This window comes from Pseudophryne corroboree, chromosome 4 (genome assembly GCF_028390025.1).
Source record: "Pseudophryne corroboree isolate aPseCor3 chromosome 4, aPseCor3.hap2, whole genome shotgun sequence".
In the NCBI taxonomy this organism is placed as follows: Eukaryota; Metazoa; Chordata; class Amphibia; order Anura; family Myobatrachidae; genus Pseudophryne; species Pseudophryne corroboree.
Genome location: NC_086447.1, coordinates 680,133,019 through 680,152,636, shown reverse-complemented (window position 1 = coordinate 680,152,636; position 19,618 = coordinate 680,133,019). Strand labels below are relative to the sequence as shown.

The 19,618-nt window shown below is 45.5% G+C and overlaps 2 protein-coding genes across 15 annotated transcripts in view; both read right to left on the bottom strand.

The window, feature by feature from the left end:
* The window catches only part of SYNE1 (spectrin repeat containing nuclear envelope protein 1), a 965,679-nt gene extending 964,940 nt beyond the window's left edge, over positions 1–739 (bottom strand). For all 14 annotated transcript variants that reach the window (XM_063917854.1, XM_063917860.1, XM_063917859.1 and 11 more), the window contains exon 1: positions 557–739. The gene's annotated coding sequence lies outside the window, so the exon portion shown is untranslated. The remainder of the gene's footprint in view (positions 1–556) is intronic.
* Positions 740–13,766: 13,027 nt separating this feature from the next.
* LOC134911694 (uncharacterized) lies at positions 13,767–18,935 on the bottom strand. Its single transcript, XM_063919776.1, has 3 exons — positions 18,824–18,935; positions 15,292–15,527; positions 13,767–15,009 (listed from the first exon to the last, which is right to left on the bottom strand). Exons 2-3 carry the CDS (start codon positions 15,515–15,517, stop codon positions 14,603–14,605), a joined length of 633 nt encoding a protein of 210 aa, XP_063775846.1. The 5' UTR covers positions 15,518–15,527; positions 18,824–18,935; the 3' UTR covers positions 13,767–14,602.
* Positions 18,936–19,618: the final 683 nt, after the last annotated feature.

The window sequence follows — 19,618 nt, the reverse complement described above, 5'->3', positions numbered from 1 at the left end:
AATACCCTCCTGTGATGTGTGTTGTGGTTGACAGGAAGCCATGCTCCTTGGTAACCAAGTACAACAACTCTGCTTTACTAGTACAGAGCACGCATACTCTAACGTGCAGCACCTATCACTGATACAATCACATATGCTGTATGTACATATATAACACGGCTACACTCACCTAGTAAATGTGCATTTCTTTCTATCTACACGCCGGCTACTATTCCTTTTTCACATACAGTGGTTATTGGCCCACATACACACAAAACACAGCATGCATTATTTGTATATATCAGTGCATAGATTTAAATTTATGCTGTTCAACGCCACATTCGTTTAGGACATCAATTGATATACTCGATGTAGTTATATTGCACCATATGCGCAATAGCAATGATTAATAATATACGGTGTAAAATATAACATGCATCAACAGATATGTAGCAGATGGAGGGCAGAGATGCCCTATGATCGCTCACATATGACATATACTGCCTCCGTATAAACATTTACAGGTGACACAGTCCTAATTACCCATGCCCGTCATGATGAGGCTCCCCAGACTCACCGGACGTATGCCAATACTGCAAGTTCCTTACTGATCAGCAGAGCATCTCCGCTTCCCCGTTCCAGTCTGCAGTGAGCAGATGCTAAGTGCAGGATGCACGGTCAGAGCTGCAATGCTCTGTGCTCATGCAGTATCTCCCTGCCTGCAGCAGTCTCTTCAACTGTATAGTGAAAAAAAAAAAAAAAATCTGCTGTCCTCAATCCTAGTGAGTGTAGCACTGAGGCGGGGAACCAGGAGAAAGAGAGGGTGAGGTGGAGACTGAGAACTGGAGGAGTGGTCTTCTGGATTCCACTTTCTATCAGATTCAGTAGCTTCCACTATGACTCTGCAAGAACCTGTTAGCAACATATTGTGCTGCATTATTGGGTAACCTGGAAGAGTGTTACAGATGGTAATCATCTGAGGCACAGTGTACATAGACCTAGAAATAAAAAGCTAGTTAGCAGTAAGGGCAGTTTTGGTCATTATATATTTCTCCGAATTGCTGTTGTGACCTGTCAGGTTTAAAGAACAAACAAATTCCAAATATAATAATGTAAATTAAACACTAATACTACTACATATGTGTACGTTTCTAGAGTTTATCAGAAAAGACGGTATTAAAGATCTAAGAACGTTGTGCTCATGAGGGGGATTTTTGTCCACGTGACACAGGACATTTTGGGGACACACTGGCCACGCTTATTTTTTATCTCAATATTGCAGGACAATATTATTAGATTAACATTTATTTTTATAATGCTAACATATTGTGTTGCACTTTACACTTGGGAACAAAACAGTAATAGAACGAGACTGGGTGAAAATAGAAAAGGGGGAGATTTGTCAAAGCTCGGAGAGAGATAAAGTACCGACCTATCAGTTCCTAGCGCTTATTTTTCAAAAACAGCCTGAAAAAAAATGACAATTAGAAGCTAATTAGTTGGTACTCAATCTCTCTATTTTATCTCCAAATCTTGATGCATCTCCCCCTGTATTTGATAAAATTACAGTAAAACTGATTAGCTGGTACTTTGAGGTCTTTTTACTAAGCCCTGGAGGGAGCCCTAAAGTGGAGAGAGGTAAAGTACCAACCAATCAGCTCTTAACTGCTATTTCTCAAACACAGCCTGCAGGCATAGGCGTGCACAGACACCGACGCGGGGGTGCCGTTTCGGACTCGACCCCCCTCCGCTGCATTATGGTCTACTCTCCCCCTCCCCGTCCAGGATATAGACTGCTTACCTGGGCGGCCCAGGTGAGCAGTCTTATGTCCCAGAGCAAGGGGTGGAGGAGGAAGTCCGATACCCGGCGGAGGGGGTAAGTTCGGAGTGGCACCCGCCTATGCCTGCAGGGGTATATCAAGGGGTCTGAGCTCCCCTAGAAAAGTAAGGGACTGTCCTCCCATCAAACTCCCCTCCCCCTCTCCCGGCATATTTCAGAATAATAACACTCTGTACTTATAACTTTCACACCTCCCCAACTCCACTCACACATGGTCGGTCTAGATTCAGTATATGTCTTCCCGCTTTGCCTCTTTACTGTGCCAAAACAGGAAGCAATACCAACAAGATGTAAGAACATCTTGTTTGCCAGAGTGAGGGTGTCTCCCCCCACGGCTGGCTCCAGTGTGCATACGCGAGATCTTACTACTATCTCGAGATCTCCCATGTGCATTCCAAAGCCGGCAGCTGCATCAGCCACTGCAGTGGCTGCCAATGGGGTAACGACACCTGCAGCTGTAGAAATTGATAGCTGCAGGTGTCGGAATGGTCAGTGCCACTTGCCCTGCACATTGGCACGCTATCTTATAGATAGCATTGTGTCATTAAGCACACACCACCGCAGTAATCAGGGCCGGTTCCGGGGCTTCTGGCGCCCCGGGCGGCATTAGGGGGCGTGGCTTCATACAGGGGGCGTGGTCATTTACGCCCCCTGTACTGTTGTAGGATGTGCGGTGCGCGATGACGTCATCGCGCACCGCACAGCAAAGGTCCTCTCCACGAAGGTAAACTAGACGCTAAGCGTCTAGTTCCCTTCATGGAGAGGACCTTTGCTGTGTGGTGCGCGATGACGTCAACGCGCACTGCACATCATTACAGTGAAGGTCCTCTCCAGGAAGGGAAATTAGACGCGAGCGTCTAGTTTCCCTCCACAGCGGGCAGCCCACGACGTCTAGTTTCCCTTCACAACGGACAGCGGCCCGCGGCAGCGGTGGGCACCACAGCAGCAGCGGATCTTGCCATGGTGCGGCGCCCTCTGGATGGCGCCGGCGCCCTCCGGAAGGCAGCGCCCCGGGCAAAAGTCCTGCTTGTTCGTGGCAAGATCTGCTACTGGCAGTAATACATGGTGGGAAGCAGTATCAGTGTATATAATGTGCACTGATACCACTTCTCCCCCATAACCAACCATCATACATCTAACCCTTTGTTTGAAACTCTCTCATTTTGCCCTCGTATAGCCTCATCTCCTATTTATTCACATTGCCCTCCTATTCTGCAGAGTAAATAAGGCTCCCATGGTACCCCTTAGTGTGCACAGCACCCTCCATAATACCCTTCAGTACATACAACACCCCCCATAATCAGTGGCGTCACAAGGAGGGTGCGGGGGGTGCTGCCCGCTCCCGGGTGTCACCCGCCGAGGGGTGACACCAAAATGCCGGCTCCTGCAGAGTGACAGAAGCCGAGTGCTGCACTGTTATATTATGTGCAGCACTCGGCTCCTGTCAATGTGTAGGAGCCAGCACTGCAGGGACAGCACCTCCCGGGAGTCAGCCCTCACCTCCCACACCCCCCAGTGATAAAAAAAAAAACGGGTGCCGGGACGCGAAGCCCCGCCCCTCCGCAAAGCCCCGCCCCCTTTGCGTGCCTGCAATTGTTTAAAAATGGGTCCCGCCCGCGAAGCCCCGCCCCTCTATTTAAGCCACGCCCATTCCAGTGAAGCCCCACCCCCTTTATCCTTGCTGCCGCACCGGGTGTCACAGAGGTGAGTGACGCCTCTGCCCATAATACCTTTAAGTATACACAGTGCCTTCCACTATATTACTCCTCAGTATACACAGTGTCCATCATGGAGGTAAATTTACTAAGATGGGAGTTCTATTTAAGATGGGATGTTGCCCATAGCAACCAATCAGATTCTACTTCTCATTTATCTAGCACCTTCTAGATGATAGTACCTGGTATCAGATTGGTTGCTATGGGCAACATCCCATCTTAAATAGAACTCCCATCTTAGTACATTTACACCATGGTATTTTTTACCCTAGTACACACAGCACCCCTTTATAACCGCTAGTGGGGGTAATTCCAAGTTGATCGCAGCAGGAAATTTTTTAGCAGTTGGGCAAAACCATGTGCACTGCAGGGGGGGCAGATATAACATTTGCAGAGAGAGTTAGATTTGGGTGGGTTATTTTATTTCTGTGCAGGGTAAATACTGGCTGCTTTATTTTTACACTGCAAATTAGATTGCAGATTGAACACACCACACCCAAATCTATCTGCACATGTTATATCTGCCTCCCCTGCAGTGCCCATGGTTTTGCCCAATTGCTAACAGAATTCCTGCTGCGATCAACTTGGAATTACCCCCTGTATATACAGCACCTCCATTTTGTCCTCCAATACACGCAGCAAACCCATATTTTCCCTAGTAAATACAACACCCCCTTATAGCCCCCCCCCCCCCCCCCCCCCCAGTACACACAGCACACTCATATTAACTCCCAGTACACATAGTACCCCACATTACCCCTAAGGACAGAGTCCACGATATTCAATTTCCCGCACTGATTGCAGGTGTTAAAGTTTCGCCGGGGGGGTATCTAATTAGCCCCTATAAGCCGGTGCGTGCCGCGGCTTATCAAGGATTTTGTTTCACCTGCCTCTGGCAGGCGAAGCAAAATCCCCGATAACAGCCCCGTTTTCATCCGAAAATGGGGCTATTTCATCCGAAAACACACAGGTTTCACGGAACCTGTGTGTTTACGGGTGTAACTGCAACTTTTACCGGCCAAGCTAATCAAATAGCCCGACCGCAGCACCCGAAGACACATCAGGAGTTTTTACTCCGGATGTCTCTTCGGGAAAAATTGAATATCCCCCATAGTCTCCATATTACCCACCAATGGACATAGCACCCTCAAATTATCCCAATATATTAAGCACCCCCTTACTGCCCTTACGCACACACAGTGCCCCCATATTATCCCCAGTACATTCAGCAACCCCATATTGCCCCCCAAAACACAGTGCCCCCATGGTAGCTGCCTTTTTTTTCTTCCGATAAAAAAGTACAGTGAACCAGTGGAGTGTGGTGAAGGAAGTTAGTCCTTTGGGAGGGCTATGAAGCAATGTCGGACAGCCCCCGTGTGTGGTGACTGGGGTGACTGAGTTTGCATGCGGCACAGGCCCACAGCAGCATGGCCACCATGGAGGAGCAGCAGCATATCCAGTGGCACTCACTGCCCTGAGTGTGAGCACATCCCAGAAAAAAGGGTGTGTGGCCTCATTGAAATGGGCATGGCTTCGCATAAAGGGGCGTGGCATTGCAGTAAAAGGACTACCTTATACCCCAGTTTTGCAACCTGCACGCCCAGACGTTAGCCACCACAGGAAAGAAAAATAATCCTGATTCATGCCCCTTACATTATTTGTCATTTTTCCTCCTTATAGTAATGCCCAGTATACATTATGCCACATACTGCAATGGCCCTTAAACATTATGCCACACACAATAATGCCCATTACATAATATGCCACACACCGTAATGCCCCTGACACAATATGCACACACCGTAATGCCCCCGACGCATTATGCCAAACACCGTAATGCTTGTGACACATTATGACAGGAATCGCAATGGCCGTTATAAATTATGCTACACACTGCAATGCCCCTGATACATTATAGCACATACAATGTCTGTGACACATTATGACACACACCGCAATGACCCTGAGACATTATACCACATACCACAATGCCCGTGATATAGTATACAACACACCGTAATGCCTGACACATTATGACACACACCGCAATGTCCGTGATACATTATGCCACACGCTGCATTGACCCTGAGACATTATACCCCATATCACAATGCCCGTGATATAGTATACCATACACCGTAATGCCTGTGACACATACCGCAATGCCCGTTATACCCTATGCCACACACCGCAATGCCCATTATACATTATGCCACACTGCAATGCCCCTGAGACATTATACCACATACCACAATGCCCGTGATATAGTATACAACACACCGTAATGCCTGACACATTATGACACACACCGCAATGTCCGTGATACATTATGCCACACGCTGCATTGACCCTGAGACATTATACCCCATATCACAATGCCCGTGATATAGTATACCATACACCGTAATGCCTGTGACACATACCGCAATGCCCGTTATACCCTATGCCACACACCGCAATGCCCGTTATACATTATGCCACACTGCAATGCCCCTGAGACATTATACCACATACCACAATGCCCGTGATATAGTATACAACACACCGTAATGCCTGACACATTATGACACACACCGCAATGTCCGTGATACATTATGCCACACGCTGCATTGACCCTGAGACATTATACCCCATATCACAATGCCCGTGATATAGTATACCATACACCGTAATGCCTGTGACACATACCGCAATGCCCGTTATACCCTATGCCACACACCGCAATGCCCATTATACATTATGCCACACTGCAATGCCCCTGAGACATTATACCACATACCACAATGCCCGTGATATAGTATGCCACACGCCGTAATGCCTGTGACACATTATGACACACACCGCAATGTCTGTGATATTAAGTCCTACAGTAAGGCTTCTAATTACTTTTAAAATGACCTGCTCGTTGCCAGGAGTTTCATACTCTTGGTTCCATGCACGGTGCCAGGGGTTTTCATGCTCAGGGTGTCATGCTCGTTGCCAGGGGTTTTATGCACTGGGTGTCATGCTCGTTGCCAGGGGTTTCATGCACTGGGTGTCATGCTCGTTGCTAGGGGGTAGTGCTTGTTGCTAGGGCTGTGCTCCCAGTGCCACATATGCCCCCAGTGCCAGATATTCCCCCACAGTGCCAGGTAATCACATGCCCCCAGTACCAAATATAGCCCCCCCCATGTGCCAGGTACACATATAGCCCCCAGTGCCACATATGCCCCCAGTGCCAGATATACCCCCACAGTGCCAGGTACTCACATGCCCCCAGTGCCAAATATAGCCCCCCCATGTGCCAGGTACACATATACCCCCCCAGTGCCACATATTCCCCCAGTGCCAGATATTCCCCACAGTGCCAAGTACTCACATGTCCCAGTGCCAAATATAGCCCCCCCCATGTGCCAGGTACACATATACCCCCCCAGTGCCACATATGCCCCCTCAGTGCCACATAAGCCACCTCCCCCAGTGCCCCCCCCCCCGGCTCCCCCGCTCCCCTGCTGTTTTGTGATGGAGGGACACGGAGGGCGCAGCGCGCGCCTCTCCTGTGTCCCTCCTGGGTCTCCGGCGGGTCTGTTAAAGGAAGTGCCGGTTCGTGAGCCAATCAGAGCTCACGAACTGCACTTCCTTTATTAGACCCGCCGGAGACCCAGGAGGGACACAGGAGATGCGCGCGCTGTGCCCTCTGTGTCCCTCCTAACAGCAGCGGAGGGTTAGTGAGAGCAGATTGACATGCGGACGCTCGTCCGCATGTCAATCTGCGCTAAAGCAGTGGCGGCGCCCCCGCATCCCCTCGGCCCCAAGCCACTGCGAGGGCTGCGGGGGCAGTAGTTACACCACTGACTGTATGGCATAAGGTAAATAATGATCACTACTTTGTAGCATAATGTAAATTGCCAATATTGTGTGGCATAATGTGAATAAGGATCTCTGCAGTGGCATAATATGAATTAGGGACACTACTGTGTGGAATAATGTGAATAAAGTATGCTACTGTGGCATAATGTGAATTAGAGCACAATTGTGTGGCATGTGAATTGTGAGCATTATATTACAGTGCATATAATATGTTATGAAAGATAATCAAACAACTTCTTCCTTTAGAGAAGATCACCAAGTCCAAAGTCTGATCATCCCTGCTGACAGGCACATGATACATGAGGATAAATGCTACATATTACAATTTGGTCCAATGGAATTACAGATTTAAAATTAACATTGGTTGCACTTTTTTGGATAATTTTGGAAATATCATTTAATACTTTTATCCTGAAGAAAAAATTCACAAATCAGTAGGCTTAAACAGTTCCATTAAATATTGTGTTTCTGCTAATACCACATAATGGGGGTAATTCCAAGTTGATCGCAGCAGGAAATTTGTTAGCAGTTGGGCAAAACCATGTGCACTGCAGGGGAGGCAGATTTAACATGTGCAGAGAGAGTTAGATTTGGGTGTGGTGTGTTCAATCTGCAATCTAATTTGCAGTGTAAAAATAAAGCAGCCAGTATTTACCCTGCACAGAAACAATATAACCCACACAAATCTAACTCTTTCTGCACATGTTATATCTGCCTCCCTTGCAGTGCACATGGGGGTGATTCCGAGTTGTTCGCTCGCTAGCTGCTTTTAGCAGCATTGCACACGCTAAGCCGCCGCCCTCTGGGAGTGTATCTTAGCTTAGCAGAAGTGCGAACGAAAGATTAGCAGAATTGCGAATAGTGGAGGTCATTCCGAGTCGTTCGCTCGGAAAATTTCTTCGCATCGCAGCGTTTTTCCGCTTAGTGCGCATGCGCAATGTCCGCACTGCGACTGCGCCAAGTAAATTTGCTATGAAGTTTGGATTTTTACTCACGGCTTTTTCTTTGCTCAGGCGATCATAGTGTGATTGACAGGAAATGGGTGTTACTGGGCGGAAACAGGCCGTTTTATGGGCGTGTGGGAAAAAACGCTACCGTTTCCGGAAAAACCGCGGGAGTGGCTGGAGAAACGGAGGAGTGTCTGGGCGAACGCTGGGTGTGTTTGTGACGTCAAACCAGGAACGATAAGCACTGAACTGATCGCAGATGCCGAGTAAGTCTGAAGCTACTCTGAAACTGCTACAAGATGTGTAATCGCAATATTGCGAATCTTTCGTTCGCAATTTTAAGAAGCTAAGATTCACTCCCAGTAGGCGGCGGCTTAGCGTGTGCAATACTGCTAAAATCGCCTTGCGAGCGAACAACTCGGAATGAGGGCCAGAAGGCGGTAATTCCGAGTTGATCGCAGCATCAAATTTGTTAGCAGTTGGGTAAAAACATGTGCACTGTAGGGGGGCAGATATAACATTTGCAGAGAGAGTCAGATTTGGGTGGGTTATTTTGTTTCTGTGCAGGGTAAATACTGGCTGCTTTATTTTTACACTGCAACTTAGATTCCAGTTTGAATACACCACACCCAAATCTAACTCTCTCTGCAAATGTTATAGCTGCCCCCCCCCCCCCTGCAGTGCACATGGGGGGTAATTCCAAGTTGATCGCAGCAGGATTTTTGTTAGCAATTGGGCAAAACCATGTGCACTGCAGGGGAGGCAGATATAACATGTGCAGAGAGAGTTAGATTTGGGTGGGGTGTGTTCAATCTGCAATCTAATTTGCAGTGTACAAATAAAGCAGCCAGTATTTACCCTGCACAGAAACAAAATAACCCACCCAAATCTAACTCTCTCTGCACATGTAATATCTGCCTCCCCTGCAGTGCACATGGTTTTGCCCAATTGCTATCAAAAATCCTGCTGCGATCAACTTGGAATTACCCCCAGAAATTTCTTAGCAGTTTCTGAGTAGCTCCAGACTTACTCAGCCATTGCGACCAGCTCAGTCCTTTTCGTTCCTGGTTTGACGTCACAAACACACCCAGCGTTTGCCCAACCACTCCCCCGTTTCTCCAGCCACTCCTGCGTTTTGCAACTCGGACGCCTGCGTTTTTCGGCACATTCCCATAAAACGGCCAGTTTCCGCCCAGAAACACCCACTTCCTGTCAATCACACTACGATCAGCACAGCGATGAAAAAGCTTTGTTATGCCGTGAGTAAAATACCTAACTTTTGTGTAAAATAACTAAGCGCATGCGCTCTGCGAACTTTGCGCATGCGCAGTAAGCGACTAATCGCAGTACAGCGAAAATCGGCAACGAGCGAACAACTCGGAATGACCCCCCATGGTTTTGCCCAACTGCTAACAAAATTCCTGCTGCGATCAACTTGGAATTACCCCCAATGACACGGCCACCATAATACAATATACTGTAGCCTCACTCATTTTACAAAAGGTTCATCCTGAATAGAAAATAATACATTGCATCAATAAAGAACATTTTTGCCATTAGTAAATGATCATTACTTTGTTGAAAGTTAAATATTGTTACTACTACTAATAATACAAAAAGCTGAACAAAGTTACTAACCCACATGTAACATGTCAAGTTATCTATAGGCTACCCACCAACGTCTTTTCTTCTTTGCACTTCTGTGCACTTATTTTGATCAGTCTTCACATTGGGGGTCATTCCGAGTTGTTCGCTCGTTGCCGATTTTCGCTATATTGCGATTAGTCGCTTACTGCGCATGCGCAAGGTTCGCAGAGCGCATGCGCTTAGTTATTTTACACAAAAGTTAGGTATTTTACTCACGGCATAACAAGTTTTTTTCATCGTTCTGGTGATCGTACTGTGATTGACAGGAAGTGGGTGTTTCTGGGCGGAAACTTGCCATTTTCTGGGCGTGTGCGAAAAAACGCTGGCGTTTCTGGGTAAAACGCAGGAGTTTCTGAAGAAACGGGGGAGTGTCTGGGCGAACGCTGGGTGTGTTTGTGACGTCAAACCAGGAACGAAACTGACTGAACTGATCGCAATGGCTGAGTAAGTCTCGAGCTACTCAGAAACTGCTAAGAATTTTCTATTCGCAATTCTGCTAATCTTTCGTTCGCAATTCTGCTATGCTAAGATACACTCCCAGAGGGCGGCGGCTTAGCGTGTGCAATGCTGCTAAAAGCAGCTAGCGAGCGAACAACTCGGAATGAGGGCCATTGTTGATATATTGGGCCTAATTCAGACCTGATCGCAAAAGCAAAATCTTTCTCTAATTGGCAAAACCATGTGCACTGCAGGTGGGGCAGCAGTAAAATGTGCAGAGAGAGAGTTAGATTTGGGTGGGTTATTTTGTTTCTGTGCAGGGTAAATACTGACTGCTTTATTTTTACACTGCAATTTAGATTTCCGTTTGAACACACTCCACCCAAATCTAACTCTCTCTGCACATGTTATATCTGCCCCACCTGCACTGCACATGGTTTTGGCCATTAGAGAAAATGTTTGCTGTTGCGTTCAGGTCTGAATTAGGCTTATTATTCTAAATCTGAAATACAATTGATAATTGTTGCTTTTTAAGTGTTAATGTACTGTCATTGTGTAAAGTACATTAATGATACTACATAAACAAATACACAGTTAGTTTACTAAATTACAGTAATGTCATTTTTTTTTCAATTTGACATTGCAGAGTCTGGTGTTTGCTGATAGGAAATCTCACAGTGTAAGGTAAGCTAATTTTATTGTAATATTGAAAGTAAACCTAAAGTTAACATATGTTCAGTGGCGTAACCAAAGAGGGGGTGCCATTATTATGGGATATGGTGGGGACCACCGGCTCCTGCACTCTCTTCCCCCCACACCTAGCTCACAGACTATAGTCAAACTAAGATGAGATCCCAGGGAGCATTTGCCCCAGGCCCCCTCCACCCATTGTCATTTGGATACAGTGATACCTCAACGGTTCAGACCCCCTCCCGGCTCCCGCACATAAATGGGGCATCAAGATATATGTTTTCATTACATATCCTCCAACATGACCCATTCCATTATGTACAAAATACTCTGTTCCTGGACTTCCTGTCCAGTGGCAGCACCAGAGATGGGGCTGCAGCATAGACCAAAATTCAGATAGGGGAGCCACACCAACTGCCACTCCAAACTGCCAAACATTGCCTGCCGGGACTTATTGGCAGTTGGTGTATGAATTTTGGAATGTGCTGCAGCCTCACCACTGCAACTGCCACTGGCAAGGAAATCCAGGAACAGAACATTTTGTACCTATAGGAATGGGTTATGTTGGAGATATATGTCATTATCACCCTGTGACTGCTATTGCACTAGGAGGAGATTTGTATTAGCTAGCCAGCCTGGTTCAGACCTGAACCATTGTTTGCTACACACAGCACAAGCTATCAGCAGATGAGAGCAAGACCTCAGGACTTATAAATGCACTTCACCTTTACCTGGCAGATGCTGGGACTACCGAGGGAGTGAACAATTATATATATATATTCAAGGTCTCTGAGAGGAGGGAAAGAGTGAGTACAGATTAGTTGGGCCTGGGAGTGCAGGGGCACTGATGCAGCAATCAAGGCCCCCAGTATTGGAATGTATATGAGGAGACGTAGACTCCAGTGGCCATGCCCTCCAGCACTTGGACCTGCCCAAAGACTTGGCGGCCCTGCATGTATCTACTTAATATCTGTGCTGCAGCAACTGTTTATGCAGCATAAAAATTAAATACAGACTGTAACAATTCTAACTAGATATTTATGAGGACCACACTTCCTGCTGGATTTTTTTAATTTACCTAGTCAGATTGTTTCAAACAAAACCCAGTTTAATCTGTAGATGGCAATATAGCATGGGGGCTAATTCAGAGATTGGCGCAGATGTGCGTCCGTACGCAGCGGCTGCATCCATCTGGTCTGCGCAGTGCACGTGCGCGACCTTACACATTGCAGATGCATCCTGAAGGAAAGTGGCCGCAGTGTGATTGACAGCGGCGTGTGTTGTGGTGATTGACAGCGGCGACGTGGTGTTGGGGGTGTGGGACGGGCCGAATGGGGGCATGCCGTGGCCGTTCTCTGGGCGGCTGCATGACGTCACACACAGCCACTCCAATAAAAAAAATGGCAGCCAACCTTAATTTTATGCGTCTGCAATCTAATTACGCACGCACCAGGAGTTGGCTCGTCACACATGCTGGGCAGTCTTGCCCTGTGCTGGGCAGCTCCCAGCACGTGAGGAGATGGATGCAGATCTGGCGGCGTATGCAGCAATCTGCATCCTTCTCTGAATCAGGTCCATGGTGAATTATAAACACCAGACAGATGTGATGCTTGCAGGTACAGCACACACAGGTGAGAGAAGCACAGTTACTAGTCACCAATACAGTTGATACACAGGTTATATCCCCATTATTATTCCCATGGTGTTGGAGCTAGTGGTGGATGGATTAGGGGAGGTAGGCAGATTGTGATAAGAGGGTAAATGATAAGACTTATCTCTTTGTGTCCTCCTCTCGTGCAGTTGGTGCTGAGTGTCCTCCCCCAAGACAGTTAGGGGTAAATTTACTAAGCAGTGATAAGAGCGGATAAGTGAGCCAGTGGAGATATTTCCCCATCAACCAATCAGCAGCTCTGTATCATTTTATAGTATGCAATTTATAGATGTTACTTCAGTGCTGATTGGTTGCCATGGGCAACTTCTCTACTGGCTCACTTCTCTGCTCTTATCACTGCTTAGAAAATGTACCCCTTAGTAACTGTAGGTTCCCTGTGGAGAAGGTGCCTAGGAGGAGTCCAATCCATGGCACCAGCAAACAATGACCTTGTTGGCCAAACATGAAACAGTCAATAGTATTATATCTGCAGTAGAAAACAATAGATGGATACAGCCCAACTTGTAAATGTTATTTAGCACACAGGAAAAAGTACACCAACCAGTGATTAAAACACTGACTTCTTATTAAGGGCATCTGCTGACCCCAAATAAAATAGCAATGGTAAGTCACTTATACCCCTTTCAGACATATGACCCGGGAATTACCCTGCTCAAGTCCCGGTATTTTCTCTCCAGCAAAAACCCGTGTTTTTCTTCAGACCCCCTTTCATACTACACCACAGACCTGGGAAATTCCCGGGTTGGCCCCTTTCAGATATAAGTTGGATTTTTCAGTTTTTAAGGCAGTGTCATCATTTTAAGGGGACGGTTTGCAGGCACATAATAATGAGGTCATGCAAAGGGGAGGGCAGGCTATTAAATTCCATGTTCGAAATACAGTAATTTCATATTTATATACCAATAAATAGAACACCAGTTTTTCTTTTCCAAAAATGTTTATTTTAGAAAGAATAAAAGTTTTTTTTCAACTTGTAAAACGTGTGTGCACATCTTTTGCATCTTTAATGAGATCCTCACAATTATGAGGACATATATGGTATAGCACAAAAACTTTTTAGGAATGACAGGCGCATTACACCCACTTTAGCCATAACATAAAAGTGCTGCTGTATTGCAGTGCAAAAAAGTAGTTTTGCCGAAGGGCATGGTGTATCACAAGGGTCTTAAACCTTTGCCCTGCAGCTGGTATGGAACTTCAGTTCCCAGCATGCCCATCCACATTTTAGATTTTAGCCCATGCTAAACGGTGGCAGAAAATGCTGGGAAGTGTAGTTCCATAACATCTGCAGGGCAATGGTTGAAGACCCCTGTTCTACATATAAAAAAAGTGCTGCGGTATTGCAGTGAAAAATACAAACAAGATAATCATAAGACCAAGGTGTATGATGTACTCATAATTATGAGCGTATGCGCAATACCTGAATTTTTTAAGACAAACATACGCATTTTAGACATTTGTATTTCACAAACAAAACATTAAACAAAAATAAAGTTATGGGCACAATACCCAACCAATAAACATAGAACAAACATTTACTAGATGTGCACAGTATACATTAGAGAATTTGGTACTGTGGTTTATTGCTGGGAGTAGATTCCTCTGGAGTTGTACTAGATAATGAATCTCCAAATTCTGGACCTCTCGGTCTATTCTTCAATGTATTCGAGGTCGAATTAAAGGATGTTGGAGACTGAGCTTGCTGCGCAAACTGGTGAGTATCCCCAAAAGTGGTGGGAGACTGGGCTTGCTGCGCAAACTGGTGAGTATCCCCAAAAGTGGTGGGAGACTGGGCATGCTGCATATACTGGGATCTAGGCCCAAATTATGGTGGAGACTGGGCTTGTTGCATATACTGGGATATAGGCCCAAAAGATGGGGGAGACTGGCCTTGCTGGGCATACAGTGTTTTTGGACCAAATGTGGTATGAGAATGCGATTGTAGGTCAGAATGAGTGTTTGTAAATTGTGGTGTAGAGGTCATTTTGGAAACAAGCTGACCTAGGAATTCACGGTTCTCACTGCTGATCTTATCCTGCATAGCTACCATTTGTGTTAGCAAATTCCTCTGCAGTTCATGTTCATTGTCCATAAATTTTTGCAATCTTGCATCCTCTTGACTTTGCCAATCTGAATCCATCTCGCGTAGTTGGTCGCACAGGATATTTGTCATGGCTTTTGTAGCTACCTCTATTTTGGTCTTCTTTTTCCTACGAGGCGGGACTGTGTAAACTAAAAAACAAAACAGAATTTTTTTTGACCATCTCAAAGGTAACAATGGGATATGGCACAGAAGTGTAAGTTGGACAAATAGATTTATAAAATATATGAATACATCTGTGCTTGCGGTTACCATACGCTAGCACAATTTGAACGCAGCAACAGGTACAGTTTAATAATAACACCCTATTACGTCACAATATCATAGTCATTACTGTTAGTATACTACATAAAAGTATTGTCATATACTTTATGTTAAATATGTCTCTGACAATGATAATGCTGGAAACTTACTGTTTGAGCGTAGGGTAGGCTTGTCTCCCTGGGTCTGTGGTAGGGAATCATCCCCCGTGCTCTGCGACGATGCTGTCACATCTGTGGCCTTGTTTGGATCGATGATGATGGTGACATCCGAATCAACATCTGGATCATCATCAAATAGGCTCTGCGATGATGCCGGGCTCTGCTGGCTGTACTCTGGAGACGATGTAGCCACGGCTGATGGTATAGCAGACAGCATGCCAGCATCACTAGATGAGGATAGGGCAACGGGATTGCTAAGTGCTGTATGGCCAAACACGTTGCTGCACAGTTCATATAAGGGCCACTCCATCCTTCCCATACCACTGTGATTTCCATTGTGGTCATGGACCTTGGTATATTGTTTCTTAAGGGACTTTAGTTTGTTAAGAACTTGCTATTGTGTCTTCACAATACCTCTGCTGGACAGGATCTTTGCAATGTTGCCATAGATCATGGCATCCTTAACACAGGGTCGGATCTAGACTTTTCTTTTAGGGGGGGCGGTTTACGGTTTAATCTTGACCCCTCCCCTCTCCAGTCCCGACTCCTCCCCTCTCTCGTCTTGACTCCACCCCTCTCATCTTGACCCCTCCCATCTTGACTCCTCCCCTCTCCCGTCCAAATTCATCCATCACACAAATAGGTATAATTGCAGGTAAAGGATTTGTTAGTGGATGTTAGGTATAATAATCACTTCTACAACACATCAAAGCAAAGTTGCCCAATATGACATCTATCCAAATCCCTCCTTATGTTCATCATAATGTATGACACGTCATGTACAATTGTGATACCTACAGTATAAAAAGTTATAATCCCCTAATATTGGGGTATAGCAAAAGAAAATTAAATATAAACAAAATGTCTGGAGTAATTATTTGCAGCTATTTCTCATCTTAATATGAGGTACTGATATAGAGACAGTCAATCATCAAGGTTTATATGTCAACGTCGTTATGAAATACAGTATTATCATAAACCTTGATGATTGACTGAATCTATATAAGCGCATTATATTAAAATGAGAAACAGTAACAATGTGATAATACCTATAATTCCTTTCTTTGGGATACTAGCAACTTTTATGGATACAAATGGTAACAACTGGCATTTTATGTGTTACTGAACCAGGAAGGGAAGACACATTATAATACCCTGTTATATTATTATAATAAGGGGAACTGCTGAATAGTACCAAGGGGATTTTAGGCACAGAGTCTTGGGGGGTTAGACCAATTATTTGATAATCCCACACAGTACTCAACACTTGCCAACCCTAATAGATGAATTCCACATTTGTAATTGTCCAATAATGGAGTTTGAGACTAACCAGGATTAAGTGAGAGTACGTAATACTCGCAGGAGTTCACCTGTAGATTAAAATCCCTTTTGCATCTATGTGCCACATAGGTTTGGGAAATCCCCCCACCACCCTTTTTTTTCCAGAAAAATGTTGCAAGTATACCATAGTTATCTGATTGATACAATTAATTTAAGGAATTATAGGTATTATCACATTGTTGTATAGAATTTAGCCAGTGCTACTGCATATGTAGGTTGTTCATAAATATACCACTTCAGATACAGCAGATGTCATACTTCTTATTAGGCTCATTCAGCTATCTCCAATGAAAGGGATAAGCAAATATAGTGAAGTACTGTTTAATAATTGTAAATTTCAGCCAAACCTGAGCCTGCACCAGTGGGAGAACCCAGGACTTGCACTGTTTCAAGTGCATTCTGAACTGCTTAAATAACAGTTCATGTCTAGCTGGAATTGTCAAAATTTGGCCACTTGGAAATACATGTGATCTGTGTGGAGTTTATATGTTTTCGTTTTTCTCATATTAAATCTTACAATTATTAAACAGTGTTTCACTATAATTGCTTATCTCTTACATTTTGGGTATATCTGAATGAGCCTAATAAGAAGTATACTGTGAGATATGACATCTGCTGTATCTGAAGTGGTATATTTATGAATGACCTACATACTGTATGCAGTAGCGCTGGATAACTTCTATTCAACCTTTTTTGGCACATATTTGGTGAAGATGTGAGGATACCTTTAAGTAAAATATTGAGCTCACCGAGCTGCTTTTTTTCTGCTTGTGCGCACTGCTAGGATTGTCTATTTTATAAATCTATTATCAGATTGTTAATGTTTCTCATGTTAATATGAGGTGCTGATATAGAATAAGTCAATCATAATTAATCCAGACATTCTGCTTTAATTTAATATTTTTTTGTTATACCCCAATATTAGGGAATTACAACTTTGTATACTGTAGGTATCATATGGATGGCATAATAGAGGGCCATCAAAATACGGCATTTGTGGCAACAGTAGTGACAAGACATTTGGCATAATTCAAACTTGATCGTAGCCGTGCAGCTACGATCAGTTACTCAGACATGCGGGGGGGGGGGGGGGGGGGGACCCAGCACAAGGCTAGTCCGCCCCGCATGTCTGACTCCCCACCGTACAAGTTCAAAACCATCGCACAGCGGCAATGCTTTTGTACTTGATGAGTAGCTCCCTACCAGCGCAGCTCCTGCGCACAGGCAGGGAGCTACTAGTCACTGACCGGGTCACAGCAGCTGCGTGTGACGTCACGCAGCAGCCTGCCCCCCGCACGGTCCGGGCACACCTGCGTTGCCTGGACCGCACCCCTAAAAAGGCAGCAAAACGCCACCGGCCCGCACCCTCCTGCCCAGCGTCCGCCTCTGCCTGGCAGGGCTGAGATGGCCGTCGGCTGTCTGGCATGCACCAGCGTATATGTGCAGTTCAAACCTGAACGGCTGCTGTGAGAAAATGCACAGCAGTGATCAGGTGTGAATTAGGCCCCTTGTCTGTAATGACATCAGTTATAAGAGAGTGAGGCTCCCGAGGACGCACCATATCAAGCAATTGAAATATTTCTAGGGATTTGGATAGATGTTATATTGGGGGACTTTGATTTGATGTGTTGTAGAAGTGATTATTATACCAAACACCCACTAACAAATCCTTTACCTGCTTATCTTGCAATATATCCCTACCAGCTATTAGGGTGCCATTTATAATCAAGGGATCTCTCCCACTGATATATAAACTGATGCACATTATAGGACCAATGCTATACAGGAACTTGAAGACGTTAAACTTAATACTCATTTGTGAGGCTATAGTGAGGGCACCTTGTAGGGGAATTACACGGTGAGGACAATTCCGAGTTGATACCTTGTAGAAGGAGTATGGTGTTATGAGAAAGTAACCAAATAGAGGACAGATTAGCATACACCATATTTCTTGTATAGCATTTTTATACACATTTTCTGTACTTTTACACGCATCTCTCTATTATTTTAGTATTTCACTGACAGGACATGATATGTAATGTTTAATATTATGAAATACAAGGAATATTTTAAAACCTATAAGTGCATCTACTACAGACATCCTCTGTTCTACTGTATCGCACATATGTGAGACTCAACCTGTAATACCCTGCCTAGGGAATATGGCAAGAAGATCTCTTACTGGCTGGTTCCTCTGCAACAGGCTGGTAAGATGGTCCCTTTTCCACAGGCTGGTCAATGGCACAGATTGGCAGGAAAGTCCCTCTGGCTGGTCTCTGGGTGCAGGAATGCAGCATGCTCTCAGTGTGGAAAAAAGTAAACACACTATAGTATACTGTTTGTATTAGCCCACTAGCCTGTCTTATAAGTGAAGCCACGCCCCCAACACACAGCCACACTTCCTGGATCTGTTATCAGCAAGGAGACGCTGGGGAGATGAAAGCAGTCTCAATCAACAAACTATGTTGATTGATTAACTGCCGTGCAGGCCAAAAGGGTGAGTGAGGAGGAAGGGGCACCCGCTGTGAGCTGCTGCGACTCACACCACTGACTATAGCTGACTGACTATAGCTGACGGCCAGCTGAGATAGGAAGGGGTTAAGGAGCAGGACTTCACAGACAGATTGTCTGTAGGCAGAAGTGTGCTAGGGGGGGCGATCGCCCCCACCGCCCCCCTCTGTATCCGTGCCTGCCTTAACAGTCCCTGTTATTTGTGATTTAATTTCCTCCTCACCCCTCACATGAAGTAGCTCCTGGACCTCCTCCTCCTTCCAGTGAGCCATTATGAACAAAATGGCAGTCTCTTCACTGGCACCCTCTGGCACACTTCTCTGCACACTTCTGCAGACTTCTCTGCACAGCTCTGTGTTACTCTGGCACCCTCTGGCACTGGCACACATACATGCACAGCTCTGTGTACCTTCTGCACTCTGGCACTGCCACACTTCACAGCAAAGCTCTCTGCTTCCTCCCATGC